Here is a 26,295-nt window from a genome sequence, read left to right as displayed (position 1 = left end):
CCTCACTGAAGACCTCCCAGACTAAGAAACATATTCCCTTTCTTGCTGTCCTGGGGTCTCATTTCAGGAAGGCGAGGCTGACAGATTGGAACTAATCTAAGGTGAAGATGGAGCGGTACAGTCGTTTCGCCCACAGAAACACATAGCACCATTCAACTGCACAGTGCTGACTTTTAGAACAAGTTCTTGATAAGGAAAGTTCAGGCCAACCCCCAGGATGCATGACTTTCAAATTGAGAACACATTGTCGTATTTCCTTGGCCTGTCTATGTCCCTGGGTAGTGTCATATATTCAGTGAATGATGATGCTAAACCACAGAAAAATGGAGAGAAGAAGTTAAGGAAAAATACCTTCCCAGGCCTAGATGTTAGTGAAGATTTAGAGCCAGGGAACAGAATTTGGTTGGGCATTACAAGGGAAAATGTATTTGTCTTCAGTTAGGGTTTGATCTTGTTGCCAGAAATGAGATGCAGAAGTGTGTCCCACCCAAATAAGACTAATCTTTCCGTTTTCCTTTAGTTTTACAGATTTGTCCCATAGTTTATCCCCAGAAGGAAGAAAAGGTTGGCGTCATTGTGGAAGATCCCACAGAAAGAGTTTTTTCACACACTGAATGAGTCCATTTCTGCCATGTTTGCCCTGCACAGAAATCTGCCAGAAAGGTTCTTTCAATCCAGGTGGGATCAGAAGACAGGTTGCCACCTTGAACAGAAAAAGGCGCCACTTTAAGGAGCTGCCATTTTAAATATCTCAATGTATGGCTTTATTCTGTGTAATTAACTTAGAAACTTCCCTGGGTAAGGTAACAGTTTCCACCTCCCCTGTAATTATAAAGAGGGTTACACTTAAAGGTGACCCTGGTTTTAAAAAGCTTCTAGGAAGCAATCTAGTCCATCTCCCTGTTCTGTGGCAGGATCTTCATATCCCAAAAACACAATGAGCTGTGAATTCTTGTTATTAGTTCATACATTAGAGGTGAAAGAACAAGATAGGACAGCACTTCAGCAAAAACAGCATGTGTTTTTCACTGAAAGATTGAAGGAAGAAACACTTGAATATGGCAGTTTCATCCTCCCAAGTGCATTCTTATGGCAAAGGTTTGTGATGTTAGCATGCTGGCAAACAATAGCGAGTATCCAAATTGTAAGCAATCCAAATGATCTATTCAGAACCTTGATTCATATTAGGGGTGGGTGAACTATGCACTTTGGGAACTCAACTTTCCCTCACCTCTACTCCTCAGTAATCCCGCAACATGTGTATCTAAGCAACTCTGCTTGGCATTTTGAATCTGATGTGTTTCTGTAGCCCACTGACAACAGCAGAATTTTCATTTCTCAGCCCTTCCTATATACTGGGGTAGAGGGAGAATGCTTAGGGTAATGCCTGATAAGGAAAGTGTTATAAGAAAAGGCAACACTTCTGATTCCTGATGAATTGGTCAGAATCTTCACTGCAAATAAGGTGAACAGAGGTGGTTTCACCATCTCCAAGTATATATACTGTGACAAAGTTCCTCCTCTACCTTGGTAGGTCCTGCGCTTATTGGCGGATTTTGCTTGCCTCAGAGATTCACAGTAACCCTCAGTTTGGCCACTTTCGTGGCTCAAATCTGCCGTTCACTCAGTTAGCCTCATCACTGGCCAGTATGGGACCAAAAAAAAGAGTAAGAACAATCCCCGCAGTTTCTGCTGATCCACCATGTGACTCGGGGAACAGCTCAGAGACCTTCCCCTCTGGTGGAACCTCCTGTGCTGGGTCCAGAGTTGGGAGGTTTGGGGGAACCCGGGCCCGCCCTCTACCCCGGGTTCCAGCCCAGGGCCCTGTGGACTGCAGCTCTCTAGAGTGCCTTCTGGAACAGCTGTGTGACAGCTACAACTCCCTGGGCTACTTCCCCATGGCCTCCTCCCAACACCTTCATTGTCCTCACCACAGGACCTTCCTCCTGATGTCTGTTAACACTTGTACTTCTCAGTCTTCCAGTATACGCCTTCTCACTCTCAGCTTCTTGAGCCTCTTGCTCCAGCTCCTCGCACGCACACCACAAACTGAAGTGAGCTCCTTTTTAAACCCAGGTGCCCTGATTAGCCTGCCTGTCTTAATTGATTCTGGCAGCTTCTTGATTGGCTGCAGGTGTTCTAATCTGCCTGTCTGCCTTAATTGTTTCCAAAAAGTTCTTGATTGTTCTGGAACCTTCCCTGTTACCTTACTCAGGGAAAAGGGACCTGCTTAACCTGGAGCTAATATATCTGCCATCTATCACTCTCCTGTAACCATCTGGTCTGACCCTGTCACAATACACATGTACAATACCTATAAGAATATCTATACTTGTTAATGTATTTTCTATTAAAGGTTTATGGAGTACTATTACAAGGAGAGCAAGATTTTTTTTTCAAATCGATTCAGCAAATATCTTGGCTTTTACTCTGTGGTTAGATCTCAAATATTCAAACTTTTGGCTCTGTTAGACAGATTGATCACATGATATCTTTTTTGCCCCCTGCTTGGTAAACCACACATACTTCCATCATGAATACTTGCCTAGGTTTCATTTAACACCCAATTTCCACAAATACTGATATATACGCCTTTGAAGTTCATGTCCACAAACATTTGTTCCAGAAAAAAAACCTGAATGTACAGAGAATATTAATAACCATCCCAGAGCATGTTTCTGTGCCCCGAGCGCAAATGTTTTATAGCTCTGATATTAAACTCAGTTGCTGCTGGTTATGAACATTTCACCACTGGAAAGTCCCCACAGAGTCACAACCCATTTGCTCCATTCCCTGGAGTATTAGCAGTAGTTTGCAGACAATAGACAATTTTGGCATTACTGTTGCTGTGTTGGCTCACAGCACTAACCTCAAAGAGTGAGCGCTTGGAACAAAGTAGCTGTTTTCCTGGAGCAGATCATAGGTCCAGCTGGTCCAATATCCTGCTTCCAGGCAATGGTTACCATGAAAAAGTCAGCCAGCTGTTACCATACTGTCTTACATCAATATGCAGTTATTTCTAGTGGTGGTTGGAAAACAAGAAACTTGTTTTGCAAACACATTTGAGGTTTTAGAATTTGTCGTCATCTGCATGAGAAAGCGAGAAAGACTAATTTTATAGGCTAATGATTAGTGCTCTCACCTGGGATATGGGAGATCCAGGTTCATGTCCATGCTCTGCTTGATTCTCTCCCAATCAGGCAGAGAAGGGAGTTGAACCTGGATCTCCCATATCCCAGAGAAGTACCCTAATCACTGGGCTACTGGCTATTCTATGGTTACTACCTGTCTTGCTCTCATATATGTTTTGAGCTGAGAAATCCTCCTGACAAAATTTTACAGACATGTTTTGGTTTTGACAAATCAGCATTTTTCGACAAAGAAACATTTAGTGAAAAAATTCCTGACCAGCTCTAGTTATTTCCTATTCTAATCATAGGATAATATGGGGACTTCACCACCACCCGGTAATTGTTGACATAACCCGACTTTTAATAGTGACCAGAGTGTTGCATGTTTCAGAGGATATTGAAGACACTCCCATAATGTGCCTTGCCAATTATGCAGTGCCTTGTATTGAGGGAAAAGCTCCCTGACAGAGGCAGGAGATCAATTTACAACCCGAAGTATGAAGTTTAATTACCCATTTCATTATCTTAGCTTACATAGCGACAAATGTGAACCTTCAGTGAGCCAGAGAAAGAGTCACCAGCCACTACTTTGAGAAAGAGGGAGATAATACGAAGAAAATCCAAATGACTGAGAACTGCTGAGCATGGCACTAAAGACTCTGTATGCATCAGCAGTGTGGAACGTACACAGCCAGCAGATCTCTGAATCCTACAGTCGCATATGCACAATTGCTCCCTGGAACCGTTTGTGTGCTAATCCAATCAGGGAAGAGAAAAGTACAAGATAGACTTATCTGACCAATGACTGGTAAGCATCAGAGTTGAAATTTCAAATATTAGCGATCAATCCATGGAGGGTTTGTTTTTTTTTCAATTCAGCCAATAAATTCAAGCAAATAAATCATGGTCTGCCTGTGGATTTTCCATGAGCAGGAAATAAATTGTTGTAAATTACTAGCTCAGCACTAACTAACTACAAATCATGCACATTACTAGGCATTTTGTATTCTTCTCAACATAATAGGTAACATTCTGCTTACTATACTCATTTTTAAGTTATTAGTCGCATTAAGCCTTTTGCAAATAAAGTAAAAAATTGCAAACAGATCAGATGCTTTTCCAGCTACCTCATTAACAAACCTTTTAGTCCAGGAGAGCTGAGAATTCTGCATAATATGAAAGGCTAAAATGATAATGTGCTATCAGCTCAGCAATTATGAAAGGAAATATAATGTCCTTTCATAATACCTGGCATCCCAAAGGACCCTACAAATTATGGGCCAGATGCATGTCTGTGAAGCCTCATGCATCTCAATAGCAGTGTATAAATAATAATCCTGCAGGAAAATCTACAGGGCAGGTAGATTTATGTGGGGAAAGTAAGATTACTTAACAGTCACTGGAGTTCTCTAAATGTTTTGCCTTTGCAGATCCTAGGAGTAGCATAACATGGATCCTGGAACCATTTCAAGACCATAGAACCATTAAGCGGTTTGATCATTAGCACGTACCCCGAAGGCAGAGCCAACATTTCAAAGTGTCATTATAAAAGAAATAGACCCATAATCCCACCTCTGTTCCTCTCTGTCTCTTCTAACCAACTGAAGCTACTCCAAAGCAGCAGGGAATCCATGGAGTGTCAGTGTGGATCTAAAGAGCCCATGCCCACCCAAAAACTTTCAACATACCTAACCTTTACCTTGACCATGTGAAATTGCCTATGTCGTTCCCTGCAGTCAGAGTTAAGAAGGCAGCAAACAACTGAAGGAGGACAGCCGAGACATACAGTGGAAAATAATAAACTAACTCATCAGCACCATTTTCTGCAATACGCTGGTTCTTCCTCAGAGGTCTCCCATCCATAAACTAATGAGGCCCTATCCTACCTAACAATTAAATACCTAATTAGATCACAGCCCAAGGTACTATGGCTGCAGTGTGTGTTATTTAGTCCTGCATTATAAGCAAAATTGCATACAGTCCATTAAATCTCTGAGGGGCCCTCTCTTCCAAAGATATGTGTGATAGATGTAATTGCCCACAAACAAATCATCAGCTAATCAGCTGCTTTTCATTATTACCTCCCACAACAAATCAATTTTGTAAATAAATGCATTTAAGAGCAAACAATTTTAGAGAAAACAAAAGATTTGTGAATATGTTTTCAACAGAGGAGGAGGAAAAGTGCTAATTCAAATATTAAAATGAAGCAAAATTAACATAGGATGGGATGATTATTCCATTCCATGTATCACTACCTATTACCGTAAAATAATAGACAGAAATCTGTGACTTTAATGGATGATCTGGGTAGCTGAGAAGAGAATTGTGATTGACTGAAACATTTACACAGAGGCTGATGAACAGCATAATGAATGCATTTACAAAACATGGCTAAGGTCTAGTGAGGATTTAGCTGAATTTAATTCAGACATCCAAGGGGACTTGTAGAGCAAATATCCTATAATAAGCCATAGGTCTAGTCCAGCATGCCTTACTCAGGCCAATCTACCACTTAATACAATTGCTTAATGGGAAGTGAGTTCAGGGAGAGTTTTGCCGTATGAGGACTTCTGACCCGACCATAGTGTTTGGCCATATGAGAGCTGTTAGTTCACATGCAATATTTTATTTCTGTACAAAGTCCAGTAATGAGGAATAAAGACAACTCAACTGTGTCACAGTGAGTGGCAAAACAATGCAAAGTTATGATTTGCAGTTTCAATATGACATACTCTACCTGTAGTTTCCTAGATACACCCCATCTGGATTAAGCATTGGAGCTATCTTGAAGACCAAGTGATCTCGCAATACTTTGGCTATGGGATGTTGGCTCACGAGGAAGTCAATTATACCTGGGAGAAACAAGAAAAATGTTAAGATCCTCTTGGTATAAAATTAGAATTTCAACATAAATTTTAGTTTCAATTCTGAAAGTTGAAATAAAATTAACATTCCTTTCAGTTCAACACAGAGCTCTGGCCTTCAGCATTTTGCAAGCATTCATGTAGCACTTTTAATCTTCAAAGTGCTTTACAAACATTAACAAAATAATCCTTATTATACTCCAATGAGTTAAATAAGTGTTTCGTCCCACCCCCCCATTACAGATGAAGAAGCCAGATCCTCACCGGGTGAAAATTGGCATAGCCCCATTGAAGTCAGTGCATTTACACCAGCTGAGTATCAGGCCCACAGAAACTGAGGAAGTGAGATGATAAGCGAGAGGAAAATCCAGCCTACAGCAGTGTAAATCAGGAGTAACTCCCCTGAAGTCAATGGACTGACACCAGTTTAAAGCCAACACAAGCCAGAGGAGAATCAGACCCTAAGTATCTTTCCTAAGCTTAGTCAGTGGAAGAGTCAGCATTAGAACTCAGAAGTTCCTGTCTCCCCATCTGGTGCTCAGATCACTTCGATACACCTCCTCTCTCCTAGGGCTGGCACTGGAGTAGGGAACATTTCCCACCTGCACCCTGCAATTCTACCGATGCGCGGAAGGGGGCTGGCAGCACTATTAGTGTGGGGGAGGAAGCAGGGCTGCCTTGTGTTCAGATTTCCCGCTTTGTCCTCCACCTAGTTGACACTGATAAAAATAGCTGCCACCAAACAAACGTGAAAGCAAATTGAGTGCCTTTGCAATCCTGAGACACCCAGAGATAGGTCATGACTATTTTCTATTTCCCGTAAGGTCTATCCTGTGATGCGAGGACCTTTCACTGAATTTCCCCAGATGAAAGCAAAATACCGAGCTCTTGTAACAGGATGAAACTAAGCAGAGAAAAATTAAGGCAGATCATTAGAAAATAATCACTGATTGTGAGAGCTACTAGCCTATGCAGTAGTCTCTCCAAGGTAGTACTAGAGGCCCCATCACCTGAGTCTTTTAAAACTGGGCAGGACAGAGCTCTAGGGAATATACAGCAAGAAATATTTCAGCAGTGATGGCCTGGGCGAACTGAATTACTTTTAAAACTTCTGACATCTCTTATTTTTCTGGTATGATTAACTTATGTTATTTGAATCCCACAGACCATGTCAAAACACTTGACACAGTAGTTTGGCTAAACTGTAAAGCACAGCACTGGTAAACATCTACATTAAAATGGAGTCCAAAATCTACCAAACAGCCCCCAGATTCAAGCCATTTGCTAAGATCCATTCTGTACTTTAAACACCAGCAGATCTAAACGACTGCTGCTACTGTTAGTGAATTCTACATCGTTGGGGCACATTGGAGAAACCAAGGCTTCTAGATTCTAGGAAAACTAGTCTATAATTGACCCTAAACATCCACACCTTTTGGTCAACTAATGACTTTTTCTCTGCAGATCTTGAAGGAGAGAGGCTCTCTTTCCATAGTGAGGTCTTCCAATGGGAGAGAGACTAGTGCTGAATTTTTGGAGCTGGATTAGCACACATGCAATTATATTGTTTAGGAGATGTTTCTTCAGCTACCTCCTCACAAATAAGAAAACTGATCTGCTTTTTGGTGGGTGTTACGTCTTTTTCTCTTTACACAATGATAAGAACATAAAGAAATCCAATGGGCAGAGCCAGGACCCAAATAACCATGTTTACTAGTTATAAATAAACACACAATGCCTACCTACATACATTCTGCTGCTTGACTGGTTTTTGGTTGCTTCCAAAACATAGTACATCGTGAGCACCACTAGAAGGCTCACAACTATTTAAAAGGCTACTACCCTATTCCTATACACTATAGTGGGCTATATGGACACATGCCTTGGGTTCTCCTCGACTACTGTTTTCATTCTGGTAGTTCTGGCAGCTAGCCCCAATATGTCTGAGTTCTGCTCTGATGGCAACCTCTGCCCCTGAAGGGCTGGTACAGGCTTTTTCCTGCTTTGTTTCTGTTATTTAATGCAGTCTCGCTTGTAGATCATGGCAAGGACATCTCACTGATGATTTAAATGTACACAGGAAACTCTTGGTTTCTTGTAAAGAAGTCTTAGGTAGTGGGAGGTATTCAGAGCACTGCGAATAGTTTGTGTGAATGATGACAAGATCTTATTGGCAGGAAAGGGATAATAAGGGTATCTACACTGCAATTAAAAACCCACAGCTGGCCCATACCAGCTGACTTGGGCTTGTGGGACTCAGACTAAGTGGCTGCTTAATTGTGGTGTAGACATTTGTGCTTGGGCTGGAGCCTGGGCTCTAGAACCATACGAGCTGGGAGGATACCAGAGCTGGGGCAATAGCCAGAGCCCGACCATCTACACCACCATCAAAGGGCCTCTTGGCCCAAGCCAGCTGATGGGGGCTGGCCACATGTGTCTAACTACAGTGTGGACAGACCTAAATGTTTCAACCAAAGCAGGTTCTTCTTTGCTGTTAGACAGTGCATTTCTTGATTCAAGGTCTGCAACATGCCACCCCACAAAGCCTCGACCTCCTGATGAATTCTGAAGTGGGATGCTTCTTATTTATTATTCATATTACACTAGTGTCCCCACCAAATCAGGGCCCCAGTGTCATAGGCACCGTATAAACACATAACAAGAGACAGTGATTGTAGTGAAGGGCTTACAGTCTTTATAGACAAGACAGACAAAGGCTGAGGGGGAAACCAAGATGATGTGATTTGGACACGGTCACACTTCAGGTCTGTGGCAGAGCCACGAGTTGAACCTAGGTCTCCTGACTCCCAGTCTGATGGCCTACCTACTAGGTCACGCTGCTTCCAAGTTACTAAACTCCGCGGAGATATTTGCTCGACCTTTTCCATATTCTGAGATGACAGATACCCGAAGCTGAGTAAATGCTTCAGCAATTATCTGTTATTGTGGGTCATGTGATAAAAATAAAGCAAGAGTTTTAAAAAAAAACCCACTGAAGTCTAAAACGGAAGTAAGACTAGCACCCAGGAGCATAAGAGAACACACAAATGGAAAATGTATATTTATGCATGCACACCCCACCATAAAATTATTGTAAACAACCAAAAATAATCACTAGAATTAGTGCAGAGCTTTTCTTTTAGAGGAACTTGATGATCCAAGGATATTTAAAATTAAAAGATTGATGCTGGATTATTAAAAAAATACCATCTCACAGAACTTGGTTCTTGTTTTAATAAATCAACACAAATTAAATTTTACAGTTTCTATAATCAGCAAGAGATATATCAGTGTATCTCATTAGGCCAAGGTTAAAAATTTGGCAGCAGCCAAAACCCATTTAATATCATTTACTTCAAGGCAGACACAGCAATATAACAGATGCCCTAATTTATTTGTTGGTCCTTGTCTTAAAATAACAGTTTGGTGGTAAACAGGAAGGGTAATGATGCCAGTCACCCTTGTTAGTGGCTAATAATTGCTTAATTTGTCCACTAATTGACCTGTGCTACTGCTGAGGCGTTGGATCAGGGCGTGAAGTAAACAAGGCCACTGGAATGTTACCTTAGAGAATGACTTCTGGAAATGAATCTACTTATTGCAATAAATTTTCTCTTCACAGATGAACAGATTAATTGCCTGCCAATTAGTCTGCTATTAAAGAAAAAAGTGCTGGCCTTAGATTGGTTGAATTTTTGGAATCATGGCTGCAGTCTGGGTCAAATGAAGTGATCCAATTTGAATCAGCCAAATTGAACAAGAAATAAGACAAGCATTATTTTTTTTAAAATTATGTCTCTGTGGCTAAAGACCAAGGAAATTCTTGATAAACTCAATGCTGTCTTTTTGAAGACTTCACAATAAAATGGAGAACAAGATGGATGTGCCCAGTCACACAAATTAAAATGTGGACAACATCCCCCAAGATTATAGAAACAAAGTAGGATAAAAATATGTGACCTCTTTATTCTAGACATGATCCATTCTGGAAATTAATGATCATTTCCATTATTATTTAAAATAATAACAAACAGTTACAGATACTGCCTTTACCCTGAACAGTTCATAATCTAATTTCAGAGATGGCACGTGGAGAGGCTGATCCAAAGTCCATGGAAGTTTTTCTATTGGCTGCAATGGGCGTTTGATACTGGTCCCAAATAAATATTAAAAAATGAAAATGCAACAAAGGAAATGAAAGAAAAGAGAGAATAAATACAATCGCACTCAGTTTGACATATGTACAACATCTTGATGGTTCCATTAATTTAGGGGTGTTTCTTTGCCTGATCCTGCCTGCTGAATCCAGCTTCACTGAAACTTTACTAGCTAAGACCTCCTCCCAACTAAATCAGAGTTACTTCTCCACCTTTACTCTTCGTCCACTTGCTGCCTTCAACAATGCTGACCACACTCTACTTTCTCTCTTCTCATAGAATCATAGAATATTAGGGTTGGAAGAGACCTCAGGAGGTCATCTAGTCCAATCCCCTGCTCAAAGCAGGACCAACACCAACTAAATCATCCCCGCCAAGGCTTTGTCAAGCCATGCCTTAAAAACCTCTAAGAACGGAGATTCCACCACTTCCCTAGGTAACCCATTCCAGTGCTTCACCACCCTCCCAGTGAAATAGTGTTTCCTAATATCCAACCTAGACCTCCCCCACTGCAACTTGAGACCATTGCTCCTTGTTCTGTCATCTGCCACCACTGAGAACAGCCGAGCTCCATCCTCTTTGGAACCCCCCTTTGGGTAGTAAAAGGCTGTTATCAAATCCCCCCTCACTATTCTCTTCTGCAGACTAAATAACCCCAAGTCCCTCAGCCTCTCCACATAAGTCATGTGCTCCAGCCCCCTAATAATTTTTATTGCCCTCTGCTGGACTCTCCAATTTGTCCACATCCCTTCTGTAGTAGGGGGGACCAAAACTGGACGCAATACTCCAGGTGTGGCCTCACCAGTGCCGAATAGAGGGGAATAATCACTTCCCTTGATCTGCTGGCAATGCTCCTACTAATACAGCCCAGTATGCCATTGGCCTTCTTGGCAACGAGGGCACACTGCTGACTCAGATCCAGCTTCTCGTCCACTGTAATCCCCAGGTCCTTGTCTGCAGAACTGCTGCTTAGCCAGTCAGTCCCCAGCCTGTAGCAGTGCATGGGATTCTTCCTTCCTAAGTGCAGGACTCCGCACTCGTATCTTGGCTTCTGCACCTCAGAAGCTCATCGGCCCTCTCTGATGCCTGCTCCTTCAGCATCTCTTATTTGCTCCCCCACGCTCCTTTCTCCAGGTATCTATAGATGTCTCTCATAGTCACTCTTCCATCTTCTCTATAATGTACTCTGTCCTAGCAACCTCCTCCACTCTGAGAGTTTCAACTGTCTTTATGCAGATGATTCCCAAATTAACCTCTTTACCTCCGACATCTTTCTCTCTGTCTAACATTTCTGGCTGCTTCTTGGATTGCCCTTTATCACCTCACACTCAGCACCATAAAGTTGCTTCTTGCTCCCTCTTCCTGATGTCTTTTCGCTATCTGCATCAATAATATGTCAATATTTATGCAATTGTATAACTCTATAATATGTTTGCTCCTATTACTGAAAATCTAATAATTGTAGATTCTAATACAATATGACATTTGGTAATGCAAACATATCCTGGACTCTGTCTTGTACATGTCAGGAAAGGAGTAGCAATTCATATTTTGGGAGCCATTTGCTAACAACTGAAATACACATTGGTCAGAAAAAATGTCTCCTGCTGTAAAATTTACTGCATCTTATAGCTAAAAGTGAATACTTTGCAATTTGGGATTAACCAAAATGATGGAAATTGCATTGCAAAATAATAATACTAAATAATAAAAAAGCAGAGGTATGAACACTTCAGAACCACTTAACTGTACAGCAGGAAGCAGGTTTCCCATTAGAAGATGGTAAAGAAGATGTGCGTGAGGTCAGTACTTGCAAATTTGATAAAAAGCAACAAAATCCGTTTTCCTTTGAATTTAGTGCTGAAAAAGTATCATATTAATCGGCTGAGTACCTGACATCCTCTTTGTCCATAGAGCTGATAGTGCACGGGAAATGGTAGCATAAGCGCCTCCCGCTCTGCCATACCAACATAGGTCAACAATGAGCAAGAAGGAACTTCCTTTAGATGTAAGAGGCCCTCGTTCATTCAGCCATTGATGGATATTAATGTGTTAATGCATATGAAAAATGAAGTGCACCATGATGCATCCCAGGAAGGGGGGGACAGGTATCATTTTAGCACTGCAACCCACTCAGAGTTGGTAATCATGCTATACTAATGTGGTCTTGCAGAATGCATACTAGCAGTTGCCAATCAGCCTTCAGTACAGACCCATAGACAGAAACCATTCAATAATTTCATATTTTGATGTATTTCCAAACTGCAGTAAAAACAATGTTGATAAATGAGAAGAGCTAGCTTGGATCCTGGATACTGACATGATCTAGAATCTTGCCATCACTCGAATTTGCTCTAGAAAGGATCATCACATAGAGTGATCCATAAGTATGTGGTTAATGTGATGACGACTTCACTCCTTTCTGCAGTACTCTTCCTTCTGCCAAGACCTAAAAGCAGGCTGCTGAACTCAGCTGCAGGTAAAAACCACGTAAACATTTAGGGAGAAGAGCGGGAGACTCCACCCTGAGGTCAATGCTAAGGGAATCCTTTTGGAGATAACTGGCAACGCCTTACTAATGTCTTTCCAGATGTCATTTTTCACTTCATATCCACAGCAAAATTAAAATTTATTGTACTTTAGTCATCAATACAGAGTAGATTTGAAGAGAAATATTGCAAAAAATGATTTTTTTCAAAAATACACATAGAAAAAAAAACAAAAAACCTCTTTATTTAGAAGATAAAACATAGTAAAATTCCTGATTCTTTAATACCTTTCTTCCTTTGCATCATGGCAAGAGAAGAGACATGCATATACTATGAGCCAAATTCAGTCCTGGTGTAACTCCAGCCAGTGCAATTACACCAGAGATGAATAGACCCAACAATGGTAATAGTATACAAAGCTGTCCTAGTCTTTGGGTGCATTGGGTTTAGGTGTTTAAAATGTCCAGGTAGCAATGCTGATGTGCTCTTTGAATAGATATGAGATACAGGGCTTGTCTATTCAGTGCATTAGTATGCACCAGAGGGGGTATAAATTCTAGTGTATGCTAGCATATTGCATAGTAACTGTGTCCATGGTCCCTGCTGGTGTGCACTAAATGTTCCATAGTGCACGTTGACATAGTCCCATTTGAAACAGTATTACATCAGTGTGCACTAGGGAACTTTTAGTGCAGGCCAGCAGGGTCCACGTGGATAGTTAATGTGTGACACACTGTGTGTACTAGCATTTATACCCCGGCTGATTTACCACATCCTTTAGTAATCTGTTCCAACAGTTAGTTATGCCTTCTAATCATGCCATGATTTACCTCACACCAGGCCCAGCTACACAGGATATGGATATAGGTCAAACTATACAAGAGTAGATTTAAAGGTTACAATTAAATTTCTCTAAAACCCAAAAAATATTTAATCATTTTCATTTGTGCTTAGAATTTTCTCTGTGATCTTCTTACAGGGGTTAGTGAGATTGCCAAAACCTTAAAGATGAGGAAGAACCTGCATTCCCTCTGCTACCACAGGGCCAATTTTAGGTCCCCTTAGCCAGAGGTGCACTGAAGTAGTGGTGGTGTTGTTTGGTTTGGTTTTTGTTTGTTTGGTGGTTTTGGTGGCTTCGGTGGTGGGGGGAGGGAGGGATATGAGGAAGAGTTATACTTCCCAGGCATCAACATCTGGAGGCCTGGAGCGGACATTGTGGTTCCAAGGGGCTATGGTAGTGAGCTAACCAATGATAGATATACATCTCTTCTAGATATGTAGATTGCACTCCTGTCATAAATATAAAGGGAAGGGTAAACCCCTTTAAAATCCCTCCTGGCCAGAGGAAAAATCCTCTCACCTGTAAAGGTTAAGAAGCTAAAGGTAACTTCGCTGGCACCAGACCAAAATGACCAATGAGGAGACAAGATACTTTCAAAAGCTGGGAGGAGGGAGAGAAACAAAGGGTCCGTGTCTGTCTGTATGCTGCTTTTGCCGGGGACAGAACAGGAATGGAGTCTTAGAACTTTTAGTAAGTAATCTAGCTAGGTATGTGTTAGATTATGATTTCTTTAAATGGCTGAGAAAAGAATTGTGCTGAATAGAATGACTATTTCTGTCTGTGTGTCTTTTTTGTAACTTAAGATTTTGCCTAGAGGGATTCTCTATGTTTTGAATCTAATTACCCTGTAAGGTACCTACCACCCTGATTTTACAGCGGTGATTCCTTTACTCCTATTTACTTCTATTTCTATTAAAAGTCTTCTTGTAAGAAAACTGAATGCTTTTTCATTGTTCTCAGATCCAAGGGTTTGGATCTGTGGTCACCTATGCAAATTGGTGAGGATTTTTACCAAACCTTTCCCAGGAAGTGGGGTGCAAGGGTTGGGAGGATTTTGGGGGGAAAGACGTGTCCGAACTACGTTTCCCAGTAAACCCAGTTAGAGTTTGGTGGTGGCAGTGGATATTCCAAGGACAAAGGATAAAATTAATTTGTACCTTGGGGAAGTTTTAACCTAAGCTGGTAAAAGTAAGCTTAGGAGGTTTTCATGCAGGTCCCCACATCTGTACCCTAGAGTTCAGAGTGGGGGAGGAACCTTGACAACTCCCCACGAGGGATACACTCTTAAGGATAGGTGTGAAGCTTCAGATAAGACCGTTTGGCCAAAACTCATATCAAATCCAACCTGAAACTTCCCTGATGTCAAGAAAAGCTAGGTCAATATTTAAGGAAAAAAATAAACAAATCTACATGACACTGCTCTTCTTGCTTTCACTTGAGACTGGAATTGGATATATACATGGAAAAGGCAATTCTTGTAACAAGTACAGTCTATCCAAAAAGAAGAAATAGCAATACTTTTGCCTGAAAGCCCATTTAATGGAGGTTTTCAGCGTGATTTCCAGACCAAATTGGTTTCAGATCAGTTTGGAAGAAAAATGCAAAATAAAACTACCAAATTGCAGATACCTATCTGAAATGAACCTCTTAAATCTTTTAAGATTCAGCTCAAACAAGATAAATGACAGGTGGATCCCAAAGATCTGGAGAACTTGTTCAGCTATCCATCCATACATTTAGAAGCTTCTCTGGAAGGATGGTCTTCTGATTAAAGCACTATTCTGGGACTCGCAAGACCTGGTTTCTATTCCCAATTTGGCCACAGACTGTCTGCATGACCTTAGAGAAGTCACTTACGCTCTTTGGGCTAAGTTCCCATCTGTAAAAGTGGCATAATAATACTTCCCGTCTATTTATATTGTAAGCTCTGTGGGGCAAAGACTGACCCACAGTAGGTATTTGTACAGCATCTAGCAGAATGGGGGTCCCAGGCTCAGTTGGGGCTGACAGGCTGTATTGTAATACAAATAATTATCATCAGCATCATCTCAAATTTATCTCATCTGAACGCCTTGATTCTGCCAAACGGGCCTGGAAATTTCACAAAACACACTACCATGTACACAGCTTCTCTTGCTGTATTTGGATATTTGTGCTCTATTACAAGGGCTAGCTAGAACTGACATCTCAAGAAGCATGAGGAAATGAGAATTAATGTGAAAAAAACCTGTTAGTTGAAAAAATTCCCAATTTCAACACTTATTTGGGGTTTGAGTTTTGGCACAAGATTTGGAAAAGAGAGGCATTTTTATTTTTATTTTACCAGTTTACCCATCTCCCTTGCCAAAGGTAATTTGTAGTAGAGACCATAAACTTAGTAAGATCAAAGATAGCTTAGCACTTTGTGCTATTATTAATACAGGGAAAAGATATTTAATCCTTTCATCATATTTATTTCCCAGATGTCTGCATTATCCCTTATTCACAGATGTGTGCTTTACAGGAACATAACAAGAGTATGGGAAGGAACTCACGGTACTTGGGATGTGGATTCAGTGATGCCTACACTGCCCTCTAATGGCAAATGTGGGAGAAAAATACTGTTGGATCTGCAGAGAATATGAAGAAATCACCAAGGTCCCTTATATCTCCTAAAGAACATGAAACTCTTGACAAGAGAAAACCAACTAGAGAAGATAATTTTGCATGATAGAATGGATAGAAGCTAATCAAGGCCAAAACAGGCAGTAAAGACAGATGCACATTCTACATGAACTATTTAATTTTGTGATTATGTTTCATTTTATCCAAAGAAGAAAAGAAAGGCAACAGTGAGTTGATTGGGTCTGCTAGAACACAGCATTTACTTGACAATTTATCCCCAGCTATGTGGCTAACTATAAAGTCTCCAAGTGTTTTGATTTTAGTGGGAAAACAAACAAAACCTTATTCCTTGAGATTGGTTGGCTAAATGCAGTCCACGGAGTCTGGCAATGACCCAATTCCAAGCACTGCTTCAATTGAACTTTCAGTATCCCATGCAAGACAGTTAGGGCTAGATTCACAAAGGGACTTAAAGAAAAGGAGTACTTGTGGCACCTTAGAGACTAACAAATTTATTTGAGCATAAGCTTTTGTGAGCTACAGCTCACCTCATCGGACTTAGGCATTGTGATACTCAGCATCTCTATGACTAACATTTAGGTGCCTAGAAAATCACTGGGATTCACAAAGCCTGAGTTAGGCACTCAGGCTTCCTTTACAATGAATGGAGGGAAATAGACACCTAAGAATGGGATTCACAAACACGAGTATACTAGGTAGCCACCTATCTCTGCCTAGGATTCTCAGTTGTTAGGTGTCTGTGAAGCACTTCCCTCATAACTTTTGGCCCAGTGTTTAGGGTACTCAGCTGGAATGTGGGAGACCCCCAGTCCAAGTCCCACCTCTGCCAGAGGGGGAACAGGGATTTGAATTGTGATCTGCCATCTCACAGATGAGTGCCTTAATGACTAGAGTGTGGTTCTCAATGAGGGACACATGTAACCATGGGGATACACAGAGGTCTTCCAGGGGGTACGTCAATTCATCCAGATCTTTGTCTAGTTTTACAACAGGCTACATTAAATGCACTAGTGCAGTCAGTACAAACTAAAATTTCATACGGACAATGACTTGTTTATACTGCTCTATATACTATACACTGAAATGTAAGTAAATTTTTGGGGTGGGGGAGAAGGAAGAGAGAGAGAGGGAGAGTTTGACTTTTAAAACATTTGATAAAATAAGTACAAAAACACAGTAAAAACAAGAAAATAAATTACAAATTCAAAAATGATTGCCTATCCCCAACAGCACAAAGTGCATTTCCAATAGCCAACCTGCTGAACATATTGATCCAAATTTCTTAAAAGAATATAACATCTAAACTCCAAATGAAGGTGTAAAACCATGAACAATCTAAAATACTGAAGAACATCTGCAATCCCAGTACCAAATAATGTATGTCTACTTTTTAAAATGGCCATCTTTGCTTGACCCAGAATGAAGTTTGCAAGCATTCCACAGATCTACAAACAAGAATAAGGTTATAAACAAGGGGTTCAGCATGCAGCCTTGGGAACACCAGCTGCCTATCCTGCATCCTCAGCTTAAAAAAAATCTCCCAGCGTAAAAAGGCTTTGATAAAGAAACAGGCAACATATCAAAACTGAGACACCCAGGTCCAATAAAAAAAAGTTCCCTAGCAAAATCCAAACCCTCTACCCACTGAGGAAAAAGCAAAGACCAGGTGCTTCCAAGGAACAGGTTCATCCACAAACAACAGCTACTCTAGAGACGGCAACCAAAAAGCAGTGCTCAGAAGATCAGTGAGACCCTGAACCCCTTCCACAGCAAGCAGATATATAATACTCCGCCTCAGCCAACGATGGCTATCGCAGAAAGAATCCAAAAGAACCTTTCTAAAAAGTGTGGCTGGGGATCCAAAACAGTACAATATTGAAGCAATTACATTATTAATGACAAGCACCCACCCCCTGAAGAAGAGTCAAGGCAAATACTATTTCCACCTTTGCAACATTTCCATGACCCCCTCCCAATTCCAACCCAGAATATCATCCAGTCCCAGCATAATTCCTAGTGCCTAAAAGCCAGTTCAGCTCCACAATACCTCCCCACCCCCCGGCAAAGTCATGGGGTGGGAGATCACTCAAGCCCCCAGCAGGAGTCACTCATCCCACAATTTATGCCAGCTGAGGAAGTCTGCTCAGAATGTCAGAATAGTGCTGACATTCATTGAAAACCTGGACATCACAATCATGAGTAATAAACACAGTCACATCATCAGCATATGTGGAGACTTTCTCCAGAGTACAAGTTGGAGCAGGGAGAGAAAGGCCAGAAAGACGCTCTCATTACATGCATGACAGAGGCTCAGTAGAAAGAGTAACAGTACAACAACCCAGACAGGGAACAACCCTGACTCACTAAATGCAGGAGACAAATCTGAGCCCAAAAGCAGAAAGGATTCAAAATAAAAGATCCATGATCTGCAAGATCAAAAGCCTTATCTTGATCAAGGGAAATCAACCAAACATGCAAATCAAACATCTTAAAGGCTGACATTACATCCTGCAATAGGAAAAGGTTATAAAAAATTGACCTGCTGGAGACACAATAGATCTGATTCAGCATGCAGGACCGAACCAATCACAGTTTACAGTCTATTTGCCAAGGCCTTGGAAAAAAGATTATAGTCGGCACAAAGCAGGAACACGGGTCTCCAATGCTACACCTCCCCAAGGTCCCCCTTCGTAGGCAACAAGGTAAGAACCGCTCAATGACAACGGAGTGACAATATCATCTCCCTGATGGTCTCCTGAAAAACCTGGACCAAGTCAGGGCCAAGAAGGGTCCAAAAGGCCTTTTAAACCACCAATAGGCAAACCACCAATCCCAGGTGCCTTCCCAGGAGCAAAGCCATTTAGGGTAGAAGTCAATTCTGAGAGTGTCAGGGCCTGTTCAAGTCTGTCCATATCCACTGCTGAGATCCTAGGAAGATCCTCAAGGAGCTGCCAAGTCTCAGATGGACACACAGACTTTGAGGCATACAGGTCTGAGAAAAAAATACACCGCAAAGTTCCTAATCACCACAGGATCTGAAAGCGCTCAGCTCGATAACGCCTTGAAACGGCCAATCGTCTTGCACTTTGCATGTTCCTTTTCCAGGCAGAAGAAGTAGTGAGTGGGCATATCCATTTGAGAAAGGCCCTGGAATTAGCCACCCACAGTGCAGCCTGAACACTGATATCAAAAAGGTGCCACAATTGCTGGGTTTTTTTTAATATTAAAAGCTCTCACACAACCCAGCATCGTTACTGCTATGAAAGGCTTTTTCAGGTTCTAACTCTAACTCTTCCATTCTCCAGCAAAGGCTGAGGGTTGTCTGCTGAGAAAAACATTTAATATTAACTTTACCGACCTCCCACCATTGCCTCAAGGAGGGGAAAACATCCTTGGGAGGCAACCCAGGATCCCCCAAAATAACTGACAGAGTCCCCAGAGTGAAAATCTTGTAAAAGGCGAGTGTTAAAATGCCAGTATGGATGATGGTCTTGAATAGAAGGATGAGACAACACAAATGAGACCAGGGCTGGTGTAACCACTAGGCGAAGTAGGCGGTCACCTAGGGCGCCAAGTGGTTGGGGGCGGCCAAAAGTGCGCTCCAGGGAGGCGGTGGAGCGGAGGTGAGCTGGGGCAGAGGGGCACGGGAGGGCCGCCTGCGGCAAGTAACGGGGGGCACTCCCCGCCCCAGCTCACCTCTGCTCCGCCTCCTCCTCTGAGCCCGCCGCCCCACTCTGCTTCTCTCCCTTCCAGGCTTGCATGCCAAACAGCTGATTGGCGCCGCAAGCCTAGGAGGCGGGGGTGGCGTGCTTGGGGAGGAGGCAGAGCAGAGGTGAGCTGGGGCAGGGAGTTGCCGCACGGATCCCAGGCCGAGGGGAGTTGCTACACGGCTCCCCGAGGGGAAAGGGGGCAGTGGGGAGCTGCCTCAGGATGGAGAGGGGGCGGCGGGGAGCTGCCGAAGGGGGCTGCATTAGGGTGGAGGGGGGGTGCAAGGTGGAAACCTACTAATAGCATCTGGTGTATATCTCCATTCAGGAACCAAAGAATCTGAGTTTGTCATCTCCCCCACACTCAGACCCAGACCTTGAGGGGGGAACCTCAGAGACACCAGAGGAAGGGGATGTTTGAACCAAGAGGACAAAACTAATACTTAAGACTTCTCCATGCCCGCAACCAAAGAACCACCCTCAGCAGCACCCTCAACAGTGTGATCTTCCCAACTAGCCCGTTTCGTAGTATCCTCAGAAACTGGAGCCCCCTCCACCTTCAAGGCCTTTTTTCCCTTGGGGCTTTGCCAGCAAGCCAGAATCCTCAGCCAAGGCCACAGATTACATAGCAACAGGCTCAGCCTCCATTTTGCAGGCAGGCGCCACACAATCAGTAATACCATCTCCCCCAGGTTGTAAAGGGGGACCTAACCCCCCCCCCCAGAGCCATCGGGAACCTGTTCAGACCCAGTCTCTATCACAGCCACCCGACTCTGTGTTTTACTCTCAGAACTCCCCATATTCCCAGACAGAGGGTCACTCTTCCCAGAGGCACACTTGCCTCTTCTTAGGGCGCTGATTGATCAAATGTGTTGGATGCCCAGCATGAAAACAGGCCACGTCCTCAAGTGGCAACAAACACAATGTAGTCAGACTCCCCAGTCGTATACTTGAGGGAAACTTTTAATGTTTTTGGAGCATTGGTGAAAATAATATAAACCTGCCTACGAGAGGACAGAGACATGCCAAACCTCTGCAGCTTTACAGCCCAAAGGAGTCCTCCTAATAGGGCTAGTGCTCTTCTCACAGCTCTCCAGGTCTCTAGCCAACTGCTCATTTCCTAAAAGAGGGAGAACATTAGAGACAATGAGTTTAACACCAGAGGTTGAGGGGGCAGTACAAGGAGAAAAAACACCCCACACAACAATCCCCTCCACAACCAGCTGCTCAACGGGGCTAAGCATGGCAACACACACAACAGCCGCGCTGGTGTAGGAGGCATATCTCACATTTTTAAACCCAATCACTTTCCCACAGCTAGAACGCACTCCTCCACTGAGCCAGAGTTTAGAGGCAAAATCCACAACCCATGGCCATGGGCTAAACCCTGAGAATCCACAACCACCAGAAGTCTCTGTTCCCCACACGGCAGCCCAGGGGGCACACAAAAGCCATACGGAAATTAAACCCACAACCACCACCCAACTAAACACACACAACAAAAGCAAAAACCCATTTTCCCAACAGAAAGAAACACGGAGAGAACAGCAAAGCACACCCACTCTCATCCTCACTCACTCAATCAGCTGAGAGGGAGAATCTGACTCTAAAGCCTAATGGCGAGTGCATGCCCCCAGGATTTGGCCTCCACTTCTACCAACTCTTTAATTATTTATCCCATCACTGTAGTATCTAAGTGCCATTCACAGACAATCAATAGGGCCAGCAAAGTCCCTAGTGGACTTGTGCTGCCATTTTAAAACACAACAGTTTTAATCAGCACAGGCAGAGGAGTCACTTGCCTGACTTCATGGAGTCAGCTGGGATAGCCTGATTGATTGGGAGCATGTTGAGATATATTACAGCATATCTGCTATTTCAGTTACCCACACTGGTATCCTCTGCAACTCCAGGGCTCCCCTAAGTACTGGATTAAAAGCAAAGGAAATCTCAAATAATGGGATAAAATGACCGTGCAAAGGAAAAAATGACTGAATTAGATTATGGCAGATGAAACACGCAGGGCTCCAATACAAAATGCAGGGAGTTTCTTTAATTTGTTACTCTTTTAAAATAAGAATATGCTCCCTGACTTGAATTAGTCATTTACCTGTTTTAAAATATGCTCGGCCTTTAGAGCTAGTTGGGTTTTCCAGTGTAGTGAAATGAATGGGAAAACAGCCAGTCTCCGAGGGAGCGTGCTAGCTAGCTGGATTGCCAGCGCAATGGAACACTGTTAGCATCAGCTCCACAGTAAACTGTGAATCTGACATACAGGCTGCCTGCAAAGGAATTCATAAGGACTAGCAACAAATGATCAGGGCTCATTAGTGGCAGAGTGAGACATTGAGGATATTAACAGTTACTGGGTTAAATTAAGCACAGTGCATGCATGCCATTTCCATTTGTTCATGTTTTAGTCATTTCCTATAGCAGTTGGTATCGTTTTTCTTTTCTTTTTTTTTTTTTTAAAAACCCATATACATTGTTGTAAGTTATAAATCCGCCCCAGGAGCACAATGTACATTGATTTCATCACTGAGTGGAAGCTTCATAAATCACTGAGGGCACGTGGACCTGATCCTGAGAGTGGCAGATCCACTCAATTCCCATCCATTCCCAGTGAGCGCTGAGAGGTGTAAGTTCTCAGGCCATACTAGCCTGGGACCACTAAGCAAATATGTTGGGTCCCACTGCACCACTGATTGCTCGGTGGAACTCCTCATTGCTTTGAATGGAGTCTCCTGCTGAACAACTGACTGCATGATACGGCCAGTTAATTCTTACTTCTCATTAATAAACCAGCTTTGAGAAGCCTGCACCTTAAGGTTCCTTGTTTAGGTGCAGAGAAGGAGAGCCACAAAGCCCCCATCCAGCCACAAAGCCCCCATCCAGATTCAGAACCCACCATAACGTACCAGAGTTCAGATGGGGCACTCTGAATTGGTTCAGGCCCAACTCTATTTGAAGCAGTCAGTGGAAAGGGGTGCACATGGGTGGAGTCAGATCAGCTTCAGAAAGTTAGTACATAGTAAAAGTAAGGGATTTCCTGTTTATATTCGTGAACCATAGCTACTTCTCTCAGCAAAAGCATATTTGCTTTGATAGGTCTAGAATTCCCAATAGCAGCCTTGAGACTCCTGTCCCTGACATATTTCTGAAAAATGGCAAGATTGGGGAAAAATATACTGTAAGTAAAACAGTTGTTCTCAGAGGTTTGAACAAGGCAATACAAGTCACGATGGCAGCGCTGTGTTCTTAGCTTTGCTAACTGACTTACCATTGGCAAGTTACGTAGGTCTCAATTTTCAGAAAGGTTACCTAACTTGAGACAATTCAGGCCGGATTTCCAAAAGAGCTCAACTTCCATTTTAGGTGCCAAAGCAAGTAGCCAGATTTTCAAAAGAACTCCTCACATTTGCAGATCTAGTCCTTTTCTAGATGCCTAAATGGGAGCTCAGTCCTTTGAAAATCTGGCCCTGAAGGGGCCTGTTTTTCAGAGGGTGGGTGCCCAGCACTTTTAGAAAATCAAGCTCCATTAAGGTGTGTCATAAATATAAAGGGAAGGGTAAACATCTTTAAATCCCTCCTGGCCAGGGGAAAAACCCTTTCACCTGTAAAGGGTTAAGAAGCTAAGATAACCTCACTGGCACCTGATCAAAATGACCAATGAGGAGTCAAGATACTTTCAAAGCTGTAGCGGGGGGAACAAAGGGTTCCCTCTGTCTGTTGCTTTTGCCAGGACCAGAGCAGGAATGCAGGTCAGAACTTCTGTAAAGGGTTAATAAGCAATCTAGTTAGATATGCGTTAGATTCTGTTTTGTTTAAATGGCTGACAAAATAAGTCATGCTGAATTGAATGTATATTCCTGTTTTTGTGTCTTTTTGTAACTTAAGGTTTTGCCTAGAGGGATTCTCTATGTTTTGAATCTGATTACCCTGTAAGGTATTTTCCATCCTGATTTTACAGAGGTAATTCTTTTACTTTTTCTTTAATTAAAATTCTTCTTTTAAGAACTTGTTTGCATTTTCATTGTTCTTAAGATCCAAGGGTTTGGGTCTGTGTTCACCTATGCAAATTGGTGAGCATTTTTATCAAGCCTTCCCCAGGAAAGGGGGTGTAGGACTTGGGTAGATTTGGGGGGGAAAGATGTTTCCAAGTGGGCTCTTTCCCTGTTATTTTTGTTAGACGCTTGGTGGTGGCAGCAATAAGGTCCAGGGACAAAAGGTAAAATAGTTTGTACCTTGGGGAAGTTTTAACCTCAGCTGGTAAAAATAAGCTTAGGGGTTTTTTTCATGCAGGTCCCCACATCTGTACCCTAGAGTTCAGACTGGGGAAGGAACCTTGACAAGATGTCTCAAGCTGGGAAACCACAAAAAGTGGAGGCATCCAAAATCTCTAATCATTCCAGAAAATCTTGGCCCAAGTGCCCTCAGTTGCCACTGACTTCCTACTTCAGTATGAAGTTAATGGGTGTTTAAGGTACTCAGCACATTGCAGAGGTACCCCTGTACCTCACAGAATTAGACCAGGATATAATGGACTGACTGGAAGAGTTTTGCTGATGCTTTGAGCTACAGGAAAGAAAGTTGGCTAGTAGGAGAACAATTCTGTTTTTTACTTTGGAAGTACTCCAGTTTACTTTACTATTAGCTGCTCCCGGGACTTCCTCAAAAATGAAACCAGTAAACAGAGCAACAGAGGCAGTGAAATAGGACCAGGAGAATTGCCTCGCCGGAACAGACCATGGCCCTCTCCTTGTGTTTTTATCTGATGTGCTTTGAATAAAAGAGTCTCCTGGCATCTCCTAGGGTTCACTCAGATGTTCTGGTAATCATTTAACTGCTGCAGATCCCCAGGAACCTGATGGCTTGAACCTTTTTCTCTCATTTATTTCAACTGGCAAGTTATTGCCTCAGGCCTCATTTTGATGCAATTTATATAGGGTTGTAGGGGGGAAAAAAATCTCTCAGGCTGCAAGGAAAGATTCGAATCTGGGGAATGGCAAGATTCTCAGCAGCAGTGGCAAACCCAGGGATCCAATAGCATCAGCAACAGACTGCTAGGAAGTTTGATCAGACAGACTGCACAATGCTGACTGCAGAGTCAACAGTGTGCCCTTGTTGCCAAGAAGGCCAATGGCATTTTGGGATGTATAAGTAGGGGCATTGCCAGCAGATTGAGGGACGTGATCGTTCCCCTCTATTCGACATTGGTGAGGCCTCATCTGGAGTACTAGGTCCAGTTTTGGGCCCCACACTACAAGAAGGATATGGAAAAATTGGAGAGAGTCCAGCGAAGGGCAACAAAAATGATTAGGGGTCTGGAACACATGATTTATGAGGAGAGGCTGAGGGAACTGGGATTGTTTAGTCTGCAGAAGAGAAGAATGAGGGGGGATTTGATAGCTGCTTTCAACTACCTGAGAGGTGGTTCCAAAGAGAATGGTTCTAGACTATTCTCAGTGGTAGAAGATGACAGGACAAGGAGTAATGGTCCCAAGTTGCAGTGGGGGAGGTTTAGGTTGGATATTAGGAAAAACTTTTTCACTAGGAGGGTGGTGAAACCCTGGAATGCGTTACCTAGGGAGGTGGTAGAGTCTCCTTCCTTAGAAGTTTTTAAGGTCAGGCTTGACAAAGCCCTGGCTGGGATGATTTAATTGGGGATTGGTCCTGCTTTGAGCAGGGGGTTGGACTAGATGACCTCCTGAGGTCCCTTCCAACCCTGAGATTCTATGATTCTTGTGGAATTTGTAGCCCAGTTTTGCAGCTCCAACAGGCTCACATAGGCGGTCAAACTGCACTTTTAAAGACCATTATCACAAACTGGTGCAGTGACGAGAGCTAGAGAAAGCCCTAAAATACAGAGGGCAGCCGAAGTGAAAGAGGGTAAGGTGTTATGAACCAAGGATGCTGAAACAGAGATTTCTCTTGAAATCTATGGAGGGAGAGGAAGAATATGTTTAAGTATGAAACATCTAATATTACAAAACAAGTACAATACAATGAACTAGGGTGACCAGGTGTCCAGTTTTCGACCAGAACACCCAGTCGAAAAGGGATCCTGGGCCGTTGACTTTCCGATTGGCGGTGCCGCACAGCAGGGCTGGCAGGCTCCCTGCTAGCCTCCGCACTGCACGGCTCCTGGGAATCAGCTGGCATGTCTCTCCTCCAGCTCCTATGCACAGGGGCAGCCAGGGGGCTCTGCATGCTGCCCCTACCCCAAGCACTGCCCCCGCAGCTCCCGTTGGCTGGGAACTGTGGGCAATGGGAGCTACGGGGGCAGCACCTGTAGATGGGGCAGCACACAGAGCCACCTGGCCGGGCCTCCACATAGGAGCCGGAAGGGGGACGTGCTGCTGCTTCCGGGAGCTGCTTGAGGTAAGCACCACCTGAGGCCTGCACCCCTGACTCCCTCCTGCACACCAACCACCTGCCCCAACCCTGATCCCCTTCCCACCCTCCGAACCCCTTGATC

At 43.1% G+C, this 26,295-nt stretch overlaps 1 protein-coding gene across 2 annotated transcripts in view; it reads right to left on the bottom strand.

Moving 5' to 3' along the window:
• BEND5 (BEN domain containing 5) overlaps positions 1 to 26,295 on the bottom strand; it is a 1,404,194-nt gene that overhangs the window by 261,561 nt on the left and 1,116,338 nt on the right. For both annotated transcript variants that reach the window (XM_048861237.2, XM_075131860.1), the window contains exon 8: positions 5,872 to 5,986. In XM_048861237.2, the coding sequence (XP_048717194.1) occupies positions 5,872 to 5,986 (115 nt within the window). The remainder of the gene's footprint in view (positions 1 to 5,871; positions 5,987 to 26,295) is intronic.

The sequence above is a fragment of the Caretta caretta genome, chromosome 8 (assembly GCF_965140235.1).
Source record: "Caretta caretta isolate rCarCar2 chromosome 8, rCarCar1.hap1, whole genome shotgun sequence".
Classification (NCBI taxonomy): Eukaryota; Metazoa; Chordata; order Testudines; family Cheloniidae; genus Caretta; species Caretta caretta.
Note: the sequence above shows the minus strand (reverse complement) of the source record. Positions and strands in the feature narration are given on the sequence as shown.